The sequence below is a fragment of the Brachyhypopomus gauderio genome, chromosome 8 (assembly GCF_052324685.1).
Source record: "Brachyhypopomus gauderio isolate BG-103 chromosome 8, BGAUD_0.2, whole genome shotgun sequence".
In the NCBI taxonomy this organism is placed as follows: domain Eukaryota; kingdom Metazoa; phylum Chordata; class Actinopteri; order Gymnotiformes; family Hypopomidae; genus Brachyhypopomus; species Brachyhypopomus gauderio.
In genome coordinates, this window is record NC_135218.1 from 25,399,179 (window position 1) to 25,411,678 (window position 12,500).

General features: G+C 44.7%; 1 protein-coding gene across 1 annotated transcript in view; it reads right to left on the minus strand.

The window, feature by feature from the left end:
• The window catches only part of LOC143522123 (alpha-1,6-mannosylglycoprotein 6-beta-N-acetylglucosaminyltransferase B-like), a 105,581-nt gene that overhangs the window by 43,451 nt on the left and 49,630 nt on the right, over window positions 1–12,500 (minus strand). Inside the window, exon 8 of the mRNA XM_077015852.1 lies at window positions 5,757–5,926. Coding sequence (XP_076871967.1) covers window positions 5,757–5,926 — 170 coding nt within the window. The remainder of the gene's footprint in view (window positions 1–5,756; window positions 5,927–12,500) is intronic.

Genomic DNA, 12,500 nt, shown 5'->3' on the forward strand with positions numbered 1-12,500 from the left:
CTGCCATGTAGCCGAGAGGTGCAGGGGGTGGAGTCATGGGGCAGGTTTACTTGAGCAGCCCATCCTGCGAGGTGAGTCTCTGTGGGCTTCGTTAATCAGTCCCTCCACAGCCAATTAGGGACGGCAGCCACTGCCACAGCAGCCAATCACAAGCTTGACGTGGCATGGAATTGTGACATTAGACTATTTAAATGCATTCAGAGGATCATGAAAGGGCTTTCAAAGATGTGGTATTGGAATGGAGAGAAACCACATGGAGAGAAAGAATGAGAAAGAGAATACGAGAGGATACGACAAGGAGAGAGAGAGAGAGAGAGAAAATGGGTAATAGCACATCCAGTTATAAATACTTGATGCAGGAAGACCTTTATTGAAAGCAAATTCATTATGAAGTCTTGCTTCTGACAGTAGCTAATGCTAATGCTGCCTGACTGAGCTGTCTGTGTATCTCCTCTCCTCATTACACACACTGTACCCAGATTCCTAGAGCACCTGTAGAGAAACACACACGTGACCCACCAGGTGGCAGAGCAGAAAAAGCCAACAGATTCATAAGTCCTTATTACTCATTCAAAAATGCATCAGTTGTTACCAGAGTTGTATAGTAACGAAGTAGAACTACTTCACTATAGTACTTAAGTACTAAAACGCTGTATCTGTACTTTACTACATTAACATTTTTTGTTACAATTCTAAACATGTTAGCTTGGAATCAAACCCATATTATCATCACTGCCAGAGCGGTAGATGGCGCCGTCACTGGGTCAAGCGATCGGGGCGGTCTCACGAGAAAACTGCGCATTCTCCGGTCGCATCCCCCCTTTTACTTCTACTCCGCTGCCCAGCTTCACTGAAAATTTCAGTTTCGTAAGCTAGGTTTACTTGACACAACGCAACTGGCGCAAGGGTCCACACGCCAAAATTGACTCAGTCGGAGTGGCTCCGCCCATGCTCCGCCCATGCTCCGCCCATGCGCGTTGGCCCCACGCGCGGTCGCCTCGCAAGGTCGTGCCCCTCTCGATTTTTGTTACAAGGTGGAATTCAAGCACTTTCAAGGTCCATTTTTAATATTTTCCAGCACCTTAATGTACATATATTTACAAATACACATATACCGAAATTATTCGAAATAATTCACTTTTTATCAGATTAAAAGAGATGGTACTGTGTTTGGCAACAGCAGAAGAATAAGTGTATTACATAAGCTTGTTGGCGTTTTAATGTACATATATTGGCCTTCCACACCTCCAACATCAAGTGATCATGGCAGTGAGAGTGAGGAAGGAGACCACCCTGGCCCTACCTAGACATAATGTTTTCGTTTGCCAGAGTGAAAGAAAATTCCTATAGGATGAAGTGCCTATTCTGCCTCTCTAAAGAGGGTCAGATATTGGCCTTCAAAAATTCACCTTCAAACTTGAAGAAACACATCAAGGTAAGTTACAAATATAACGCACAGAAGACACACCAGCTTGAGCCATCAGTAAGCTAGCTAGATAACTAACTTAATTATGTTCATTACGTGCTGCAGTATTCACTTAACAAGTTAACATTAGCTGGCAATCATAAAGGCGATGTCACGCTGAGTTGTGTTTTTAACAAAAGTAAGCCGTGTCTCTTTTCGTGCTGACTAATCATGTGCCCATTTTTATAGTGTAGTGTTTTATAGGGTAAGGGCATTTATTGAGGGTAAACACAGGGCAAACACAGGGCAGTAGGCTCACCCTTAGAACCCGACAGATGGATTTACATCCAAAATACACCTTGTTTTCTCAGGCTAACTTGTACTTCTGCGTCAAACCTACAACGTAGCGGGACATAGGTTATCAGTTTTTTGTGTACGAAGTGTTAAGCCCAGTTTTTTAAGTTGCTACTTGTATTTACATACAGAGCACTTGTATTTGTGGTCTTTGACAGCTTTGATTTGTAAGTGATATATAAAAAATTTTGATAATGAAACTTTGCTTTCTTTAATTAATACAAAACACAATAAATGTGTAAATTGTACAATACTTGTACTTTACACTTTCAGTACCTGAGTAACATATTTTAGAATATACTACTTGCAATACTTAAGTACAAAAAATCCTGAATACTTTTCTACTTTCACTTAAGTAAAGTTTTTAAAGAACACTTCAACTTCTACTCATGTCACTTTTTTGATAGAGTACTTGTACTTTTACTCAAGTATGGGTCTCTAATACTTTACACATGTCTGGTTGTTACACTTAAAACATGTACATACTTGCTTTTTAAATGTACAGGTGTATTGTCATCTATATTTGGCCTCAGGAAGCTTCCAGAATGCGTCAATAAAAAGGGGTCATTATAGTTCACACTTAACACTTAAAACACATTTGGATTCAGCATTTAAAATAAGTAGGGTACAGGTATTTTTGGGGTGGGCACTCCCTTTGCCTAACCAGTTTTATATGAATTCTCTGTTCCACCTTGGTTCACCAAAGTTAACTTGTTAGACTTAATAACTAACTCTACAATCTATTTCTATTACGCATTAGAGCTTGGAGGACTTAAACACAAGGAACCAAAGTGAACTGACAACAATTTGGATTTCATGATAAAATATGGAGTGTCAGTGAAGTGGAAGAAAGCATCCTCTATCTCTTACTGCTCACATACGTGTTTCACTCCGTCAACCACATCTCTGTTTTGCTCCAATATGAAGCGCACAATAATAATGGCACATTATTTTATTTTCATTATCCACTTTTCATTGTTTAATTGGAAGCTTTTCGTTTACTGTGTCATGTGGAGTTAGTGTTTCAGAACCATAGACAGCTCCCTTCAATTCAAGATAACACACTGCATCCACAGCATATGGCGTGTGTTGCTGAAATGTTGATGCAAGTGATTGATTAAAAGCTGGAGAGTGACAGAGACACAAGTGTGACCCTCCAAAGAACACCTGACAGGTATTTTGTTCTAGACATTTGATTGGTAAATTGTTCTTGATATTTGACTGGTATTTTGTTCTTGGCATTTGACTGGTATATTGTTCTTGGTATTCGATTGGTAATACGTTACCACTGCTGTGCACATGAATTGTCAGCTGCTGGCCCTGTTTTTTCTCAAGGCTTCCCCCACAGACCAGACCGTCTCCGGCGCACTCTGGTGATGTGGTGGCGTTGAATGTGTGTTCCGCGCCTGCCCGTGACACTTGGGGAACCCTTGGCAAGGTTGTCTCTCATTCACACTGACCTATTTAGTCTGTTCCTCCTCAGAACATTCCAGACCGCCGGCTGACACCTTTGACAAAAGTGCAGACGTGAAAATATAGTGAGGGCTAGAAGAACCGAGAAAACATTTTTACGGCTGATGTCTGTGGAAAAACAGTGACCTTCAGTACGTTAGTCCTTTACAGTTGTAGAAAATCATAAGCCGGCAAGCTTTTCATATTGGGTGGTTTGTTAGTCTTGTGAAAGATTAACCATTGCAAATCATTGCAGTAGATGCCAAATCAAAGAAGGAGAAGCTCTTCCTTCTCAGGACAGTTCAAAGTGCTCTAAAGCTGGAGCTCTAATAGTGGAGCTCTAACGCTGGAGCTCTAACAATGCTGGAGCTCTAATAATGTTGGAGCTCTAATAATGCTGGAGCTCTAACGCTGGAGCTCTAATACTGGAGCTCTAGTGCTGGTCCTGACGAGGCCTCCAGGAGCCAATATTTCTTCCTGCGTTTTGCAGACTTGAAGGACAGGGGCAAAAAACAGCAAAACATCTCTGAATTCCAGACAGAATCTTCAGGCGAGTTCAGACGAGTCAAAGAGATTTGCACTTGACAGCATCTTCTGAGTCTGAATATGAAACAGCCCCCCCCCCCCCCCCCCCCCCCCTCACAGCCTCAAACTAACTCTGTAGCTTCTACACACACAAGCAAGTAACGCATCTAGGAAGTTTGACCAAAGTATTACTGGAAAGTATCTCCATAATCTGATCTTAGAAATAAAAATTGTAAGTGGATGAACATACTCCTATTTCCACACACACACACACACACACACACACACACCGGTATAATCAAACATTGACTACTTTGTAAGTTTGCGGGTCGCTTTGCAGAATGTTACACATGACAACAATGTTTATACTAGTGTCAGAGCCATATTAATCACACACCAGCTGTTTCTTCAGAGATGTCACTCAACTTGACTCACTGTATGTATGTGTGTGTGTGGGGGGGGGGGGGGTAGTATGACAGAGAGATTGAGAGATAGACAGGGGAACATTGGAAACTTTAATTTTGACTTTCATTACTGCTGCCTTATGTTTGGACAGTAATGGAAGTTGTGGGGTTTTCGTGTGAGGTTTTGTCATTTCGGGTTTTTGAGGTTTTGGGGGTTTCAGAAAAATGAGAGAATTTCAGGATTGAAAGCCTGTACATGTTCGATTTCCATATTGTCACCTTTTCCACCAGCTAGCCTCAGCTAGCCTTAAATGTGTGATGTCTGTCCAGCTCCCGTCAATAGTTGCTGATATATTGCCATAACTCCCCATAACTCCACCTGAGGGGATGGGGAAAGGTTGCACAAGGCTGCTATCCGTCTCCAGAGAATAGGCCTGTCAGCAGCTACACTGTGCCATGAATAACTAATGCCGTCACCTTCCTGTACACTTCCATATCAGCCTCCATAAAGCAGAGCCGGCGAATGCTACGCCACTTAGCCCTGAGTGATGCTAGCACGTCTGCTACTGGCCCCCCAGCACGCCGATCCATCCCTCGTCCCTGCTAGCGCATCCGCTAACTGATGCTAGCGCTAAATCGGACCGCCGCTGCTCAGAAATCTGGCAATGGTGCCATCCGCTCTTCCGGATTCACGCTGACTCCTCTCCCCGATTTACTGCGTCCTGGTCCTGTTTTGATAGCCAAAGAGAGCGTGCCGTTTGCTGCGTCGGGCGGGGAGATTCACGGATGTCGAGCGTAGCCTTGGATGCGTTCGTGCGGTATAAAACTCTGCCAACTCTCGAGATATATGACACAGAGGCGATGGCCAAGCCACGCCAGTCACTCCGACAGGACAGGAATTGATGTGCTGCTAAACGGATCCAGGTTAAAGGGCGAATATTCAGATTTGTGCCTTTGCACTTTCGAGCCACATCTCAGCGAGCAGGACCGAACACGAGCAGGACCGAACACGAGCAGGACGAGCAGGACGAGCAGGACGAGCAGGACAAGCTTCACTCAGCGTCGCTCGGTTACAACCGGCTCCTCGTGATCAGCTCCAGCAAAACATGGAGGGGCTTTTTTCAAAGGGCGCTGAAGCACAAAGTTCTTTTCAAAGAGATCAAACAGAACCATACAGCAGGGAGCAGGCCAGCCACGAGAGAGAGAGAGAGAGAGAGAGGGGGGGTTAGAGAGAGGGAGTGAGAAAGAGAGAGAGAAAGAGGGGGAGTGAGAGAGGGACACAGAGAGAGAGAGGGAGTGAGAGAGTGAGAGAGGGACACAGAGAGAGAGAGGGAGTGAGAGAGGGACAGAGAGAGAGAGAGGGAGTGAGAGAGTGACACAGAGAGAGAGAGGGAGTGAGAGAGGGACAGAGAGAGAATCAGAGAGAAAGAAAGAAAGAAAGGTAGAGAGATGCAATTGTAGAAAGGTTCATAATTTGAAAACCAAAAGAAACAAAAATGTGCACACCCTAAGCGTGTAACTTAAGCGTCTATGAAAGGTCAGCTACTTATATGCAATATATACTGACAACACGAAAGGCCGTTTGGGATACTCTGAACTGCGGAGGTGGAACTCACCCCTGGAGCTCCTTGACTGAGATGGAGATCCTCAGGTTGTGTCCGAGCACGTAGAGTGCAGTCAGGATGTCTGCCCACTGAACCATCTCGCCCAGGGGGCCTCCCTTCAGAACCTTGGGGCTGAACACGTCTCCGGATTCCTCCGTCAAGAAACCCACGTGCACCAGGATCTGCAGGCCAGGGAGATTTGTACAGAGCCACAAGAGACACATAATGTGATTAAATTAAATTCAAGGATCCGGACAATTTCATGAAATGAAATTCAACAAAAAAGAAACTTGAGTTTGAAGTGTTTGGTCAGTATTAGAATGTTTTTAAAGATAGACGCACCTTGACGAAATTAGAACATTTTAATGTCAAAGAAAGCTAAAAGCAAATCCTTTACAATACCAACAAAGATGAAACAGACTTGGGCAGATGTGACCCCCCCCCCACCCCTCCTTTCAGGTGAAATCTGTGTGATGACCACTGCTCTGTTCTGTTCTCCGTCCGTGTGTGAGTAGCTGGTCTACAGGCTTCATCACATCGGCCAAATCACAGCTGGCGATGGCAGACGGAGAGTTGGACCTTTCTGCAATGTGATAAGAGTCATCGTGTGCCCAGAGGTGCAGATCGTGATGATCTTTTCTCCACCACTCTGGCATAATGGAGCGGAGTGGATGTGTATAAAAGGAGCATGGCTGTGGTTTCAGCTCACAGGTATCAACTGGCCAACACATAAGGCACAGACAAGAGGGTTGAGAGAGAGAGAGAGAGAGAGAGAGAGAAAGAGAGATTTTCTAAATGTTTGACAGGGACCTTTATTCAAACAGCTTAGCCCCTTTTTCTATTTTAACCAATGACTTTAGTCATGCTCACTTTTCCATCCTAGAAACATAGACACTCATTCATAAAATTCTGCTCCCCCTTGACCAAAGTACAAACAGTGTGTACAGCACCACTGCACACTCCCCTCTGTATTACTCAGGTTCTCCAATAATCCCAGATCCAAGGCCACTCGAAGATCTTGCAGCTCTACGATGGCCAAACGTCCTGATCTGTTATCCTGCTTGTTCATCCTCAAACTGGAAATGGAATGTTCTGCCCAACCAAACCATTAAGCAGCTGCCATCTCACCTTTTCTCTGTGACTGTAGCATGTACCAAAAATAAAACACTGAGGTGTAACATCTTTAAATTCATCTTTTGAAACACAACACTTGGTCTTGCACATTCCCAAAACAATGAAAAACGTTTTTCGTAAGTCCACAACACATGCACATCAGCAACATTTGGATTGAAAGGTATTAGGACCACAGCCCGATGTCCACGGGAGATCACATCAGCGCCTCTTCAGCAGTGGTTTATAAAGCACCTCCTTATCTGGCTTTGTTTCCTCAGCACAAGAGAGAGAGAAAGAATATACAAACAAAATTCCTTCTGGGTACAATAAACGTATGATTTATATGCTGATTTGCTGTTTCACAGAGAAATAGGTGTTACCCTTCACTCTGTTGGGAACACACAGAAAAGAAAGGAAGACAGAATCTTTTACTCTCTATTTTTTTTATCATTGTTACAGATGGTAAAAGCTACGCAGCTACAGAATCAGTACACAAACGAAGCTCAAATGGACGGCACTGAAAGGAGTGTAATCACCTGAATAAATTAATTCAAACAAGAGTTCCAACCTGAAAGGCAGACACTGTCGAAACAGCTGCGTGAGCTGCAAAAGACTAAACCATCTCAAATGTACCATGGGTGAAAGAAGACGCCCCCCACAACAAAGAAACGACTGCACTATGAAGAAACTGTTGGTGCGTTGCCAAAACAAACAGCAGGTCCACTGCCCGGTCTGACAGGCACTCCAAGGCCAATTCGCACAGTGAACAGATGCCGGCGTCAAGAGAAGGTAACCAGTACCTTCGGCTCTCCGCAGCGGTCCCGTGTCCTCGCCCGTATATCCTGATGTGGCGTTCCCGGTGCTGACGTTTCATTCAGATGAGTTTGCCACCAGATGTGCTGAGAGTGCCCAGTGCCACTGGCTACTAGAGCTAGAGCATGCGCTAGGAGAGGTAGAAGAGGTAGGAGAGGTAGAAGAGGAAGGAGAGGTAGATGAGGTAGGAGAGGTAGAAGAGGAAGGAGAGGTAGATGAGGTAGGAGAGGTAGAAGAGGTAGACGAAGTAGGAGAGGTAGACAAGGTAGGAGAGGTAGGAAAGGTAGACGAGGTAGAAGAGGTAGACAAGGTAGATGAAGTAGAAGAGGTAGACAAGGTAGGAGAGGTAGACGAGGAAGGAGAGGTAGGAAAGGTAGGAGAGGTAGACGAGGTAGGAGAGGTAGACGAGGAAGACACGGTGTGTGCAGGAAACATTGGGAATAACTGACTTTCCAAGCGCTTGAGATCATAAGGCCTTTTCCTGCAGGAGACTGAGGGACTGTGATGGCCTTTACCCATGAAGCCTCCACATGTTTAACCTTTACACCTGCAATTATCATTGCCGCATGCAACTTTATCATTCCTGATACTCATGACTGAAAAGTCGAGGGTGTTCATTGTTTGCTACACATTTGCTCTATACAAAGACCTGCATGGGATCCCCCTTGATTAATCATCCTCAGAGTCCCACAGCGTGACATTGTGCCTTTCTAGCACTTTTCAAGCTATGTTTGAGTTCAGACGCTGAGAATTACATTTATCTTGAGTCTAAGAGCCCAAGTGCTGATCTGGTCTCAGAACTCTTTTGCCCTTTTGACTGTTCTCACAAAGTTAGAAAAGGGCAAAAACTGACTCGGGATCAGCACCATGACGCGCTTGAAAAAACATGAGCAAGAACTCCTGAATGTGCTGAGCCATCAACAGATTGGTGATGGAAGGTGTTTAGGAGATAAGCTATCGCTAGCGCCGCTAGACACGTGGTATCCAATCAGAATGCAGTACAACACCCACTGCCTTTGCCCATGGCTGACCTTGGGTAGTCCTGACAGCCAGGCGGAGGTGGAGGGAGGTGGAGGGAGGGGGAAAGGCAGAAAGGTCTTTATAGTGGCCTCTCAAAGACCCACACGGCAACACTGCTCGTCGCCCAACAGCACGGAATGCTAACTAGCTCAGGGCCAGAGGGCAACATGTTAGCGGTTTGGGCTGAGGGGTGCTAGCGGTGAGCAGCTGGTGTGTCCTCCAGAGAGACGTGCCACGTCAGGGCTGAGACGACCTCTCCAACCCCCAGCTGGTGTCCGCAGATGGCCCTAAACACTCCCAAAGGCTAGCTTATCCTCCCCCCCATACACAAACCACTTCTAAACTCCTAATTATGCATTTGCTGGGTCAAAACGACCTCAGGTAGAACACCAAGGTGGTCCGACTGTATTCTGCCCTTCTCCTGGACCTTTAGGTAGAGGTTACTGAAGGTCATATGTATATGAAGGTTCAATAATGCCAGAGAAAACCTCATTTGCAATCTGTTCAACAATTTAAACTGATGGTTCAGAAACGTGCTCTAATTAGGACAGGACAGTTTTTTTTTCTTGATTGCTTATATGTTATTGAACTTAATAACTGAAGCTCAGGTGTGTTTTGTCCACATCTTTTACACGACACCCTGAACACATTCTACTTGCCAATCAGCCTTTCCAGACACTTCACACAACCCTCTGAGATGCAGTAAAACCTCCTCTACACTTTTCTATTAGTGCAACATAATTAGACAAATGAAGTCAAAATATCATTTATCATACACAACATACTGTACGGAGGCAAAGACAGACTGATGTGTGTAAGAAAGCATAGCCCATTTAAAGATGTATTATTAATGTAGAACAGCTACACGTAGACGCATGTGTCATAAAGGATGAACTTCAGTATGAAGAATGAGCTGTCTGTTCAGGGATCTTCTGGGCAGGTTTAGTGGACATACCCACCCACAAGCAACGGTAGAATAAACATTCAACTCCAGTACCTAAAGCATCCAGGGGGTCTTATAGGAAAAGTCTTAGGTAATGGAGGAAGAGGAAGAGGAGGGGAAGAGTTCGAAAGAAAGGATGAAAGAGGAAGACCTCGCCTGGGAATCATCAACCATGCTATGACCATGAGACACCAGTAATCATGGGAGATTTTAGATTTGAAGCAAGCACATTCCCTTGTGCAATAGTTCTGTGCTTCTCAGCATGATATCATGGGTTATGTAATAACACATACATCTTTTATTTACATCATGCTCTCTATTGTTTACCAATTAAATATACAATTGAATATTTTCCCCTCTCTTGCCATTGAAAGGTCAGTGATTACGCTGCTCAGTGCTGATAAGTGTACGACCCAAGTTCAAGTCCTGCTTAAAATAAATAAATGCATCAATAAATAATTCATCAAATAACCATGCATTTTCTATTCATTGTCTCTAGTCTATGCATGAAAGAGAGATAACAGCATATTCAATATGACGGCTGTGTTTTCAGGTTATTAATGCTGTGTGAAAAACATCACAGTCATTCGTGTTACGTGCACATTTTGAAGAGAAGGTTCATAGTTTGTATTTCATTTTGATCACAGTATACAAGAACTTGCAAAATGTGTGGAAGGTTTTCAGAAATGTGTTGACATTGGCATGAGCCATCGTCTCTTCATAATGTGTGTAAGTGTGAGAATAATGGTCAGCCTGCAAAACCATAAGACAAGATTTTAAAAAATAGAGACTTTCCACTGACACCGCAACTCAGTCCAAGACTCGGCGTAATATCCAGAAAACGCCCAGAAATGTCCAGAAATGTCCAGAAATATCCAGACAACCAGCCCACAGTTAGTTCACGTCAACCTGCTCAGTAACACCCCTGTGACTTCATATTGACCAGAAGAGATTAGTGCTAAGTGATATAGGCATAGAAAGTAGATTACAGCAGATAGACAGTGAGTGTGACTAAGCTAATGCTGAACCATTGGCCACTCATGCTAATTAGAAGTGACAAAGAGACTTAAAAACACCAATAATCATGAGCCCCACGAGAGGCATTAAAATCGGTGTAACTGATTGCATAACCACCATGACAAATCAACACGAACCGAAGGTTCAATTATTTAGGGAATGTATTCTGTTCCCAAGCCGTAATAAATATCTCCTGCAATTAAGATTTTTAAACATCTTTTTCAGCCAGAAATGGAACTAACAGACATTCGATCAAAATATTGACCCCTGTAGATTTAACCAGTGCAATCGGATTAGCGTCAGTTAATGAAGATATAATTTTGCTCATCTGTGATATTTATTTCTCTGGCTAAACTCTACCAGCCTTGGCAAATGGAGATATGGAAGTGGACCATTCAACACTACCAAAGAGCTTCTGTATTATAGACCAACAGGAGTGGACAGACACACCTCACCCTCACTCAATAGCAAGAGTCAACCACAAAGCTGAGCCCCTTTGAACTTTTCCCCATAATACCAGTGTCCCACACTTCGGGCCTGCAACTGAGATGTCGAAACCTGATGGTATTTCTCTATTGAGGGAGTGCACTTTGAGTAGATTGTCCCACCTCTCTCCCCGTAGAAGTGCAAGGGGTTTCCCTTCACTGCGACTCCATGCCTCCTCAAGTTGTGTCGTCATTTCACAAAAACACTTCTGGTACATTTGTCTGCCCCAGAGATCTCTGGGAAGCCGTGAAACACCTTCTGGATTAATAAGCAGTAGAATCAACAGTAAAAAGCAGGTAAAATATTATGTTGGTCTGGTGTTAAATTGCTAATGGATGAAGTGGAAAATGAACAGTGTTTTCGTTCTCATCTTGGCACACAAACATAAAGACCCAGTTATGTTTCACAACACTCCCTGTCTGGCCTCATCTGAGGACTTTCGATAAACCACCGCATAAAAAGGAGTAATCTCATTATTATAGATTCTTTCATGAGGTGTCCTCTTTACTAGTTGGTCCTGCCAGTATATAGTTTTTTATTTATTTATTTTATTTTAATGAGGCACATTTGAACAACACATTCTGTCTTTCCCCGTCTTGCCTGTTCTGGAACTCAACGGATGACAGTGGGCGTTGTGCTGTTTGCTTAAAAGTGAGTACCGATTTTTTCAGAACTTAATTTTGTCTTTGACCAGTGATAATAAAGTTAGGCTTCATATGCTGCTCATGGAAGCTTAAGTGAGTATATTCAGAAAACCATTGTCCAACGTTACAAAAGCATAATTTGTGTAATCGTTAATCTAATTTCACATTGCAGACATTAGACTTCCTCCACCAGGACGTATACAAAGTCATTTTTGAGAGCAGCAGAAACCTGAGATTTGTTCCCACAGGTTGCCAATGACTTTGTCTCTCTGTGTAAACCTCCTCAGAGAGGCGTCTCCAAAGCTGCCTGTTTGTGCTGGGTGCCACTACAGCTAATGGCGCGTGCAAAGTTAGTGTCTGACCAGCTGGACCCATTAAGCAACCGAGGCTGAGGGGAGCCAGGAACAGGAGGGCGGGCCTCGGTCACCCCGCACGCCCCGCACGCCCCGGACGCACCACACACCCCGCACGCCCCACACACCCCGCACGCCCCACACACCCCGGACGCACCACACCCCCCGGACGCACCACACCCCCCGCACGCCCCACACACCCCGCACGCCCCACACATCCCGCACGCCCCACACATCCCGCACGCCCCACACATCCCACACATCCCGCACACCCCACACACCCCGCACACCCCCCGACGCACCACACACCCCGGACGCACCACACCCCCCGACGCACCACACACCCCGCACGCCCCACACACCCCGC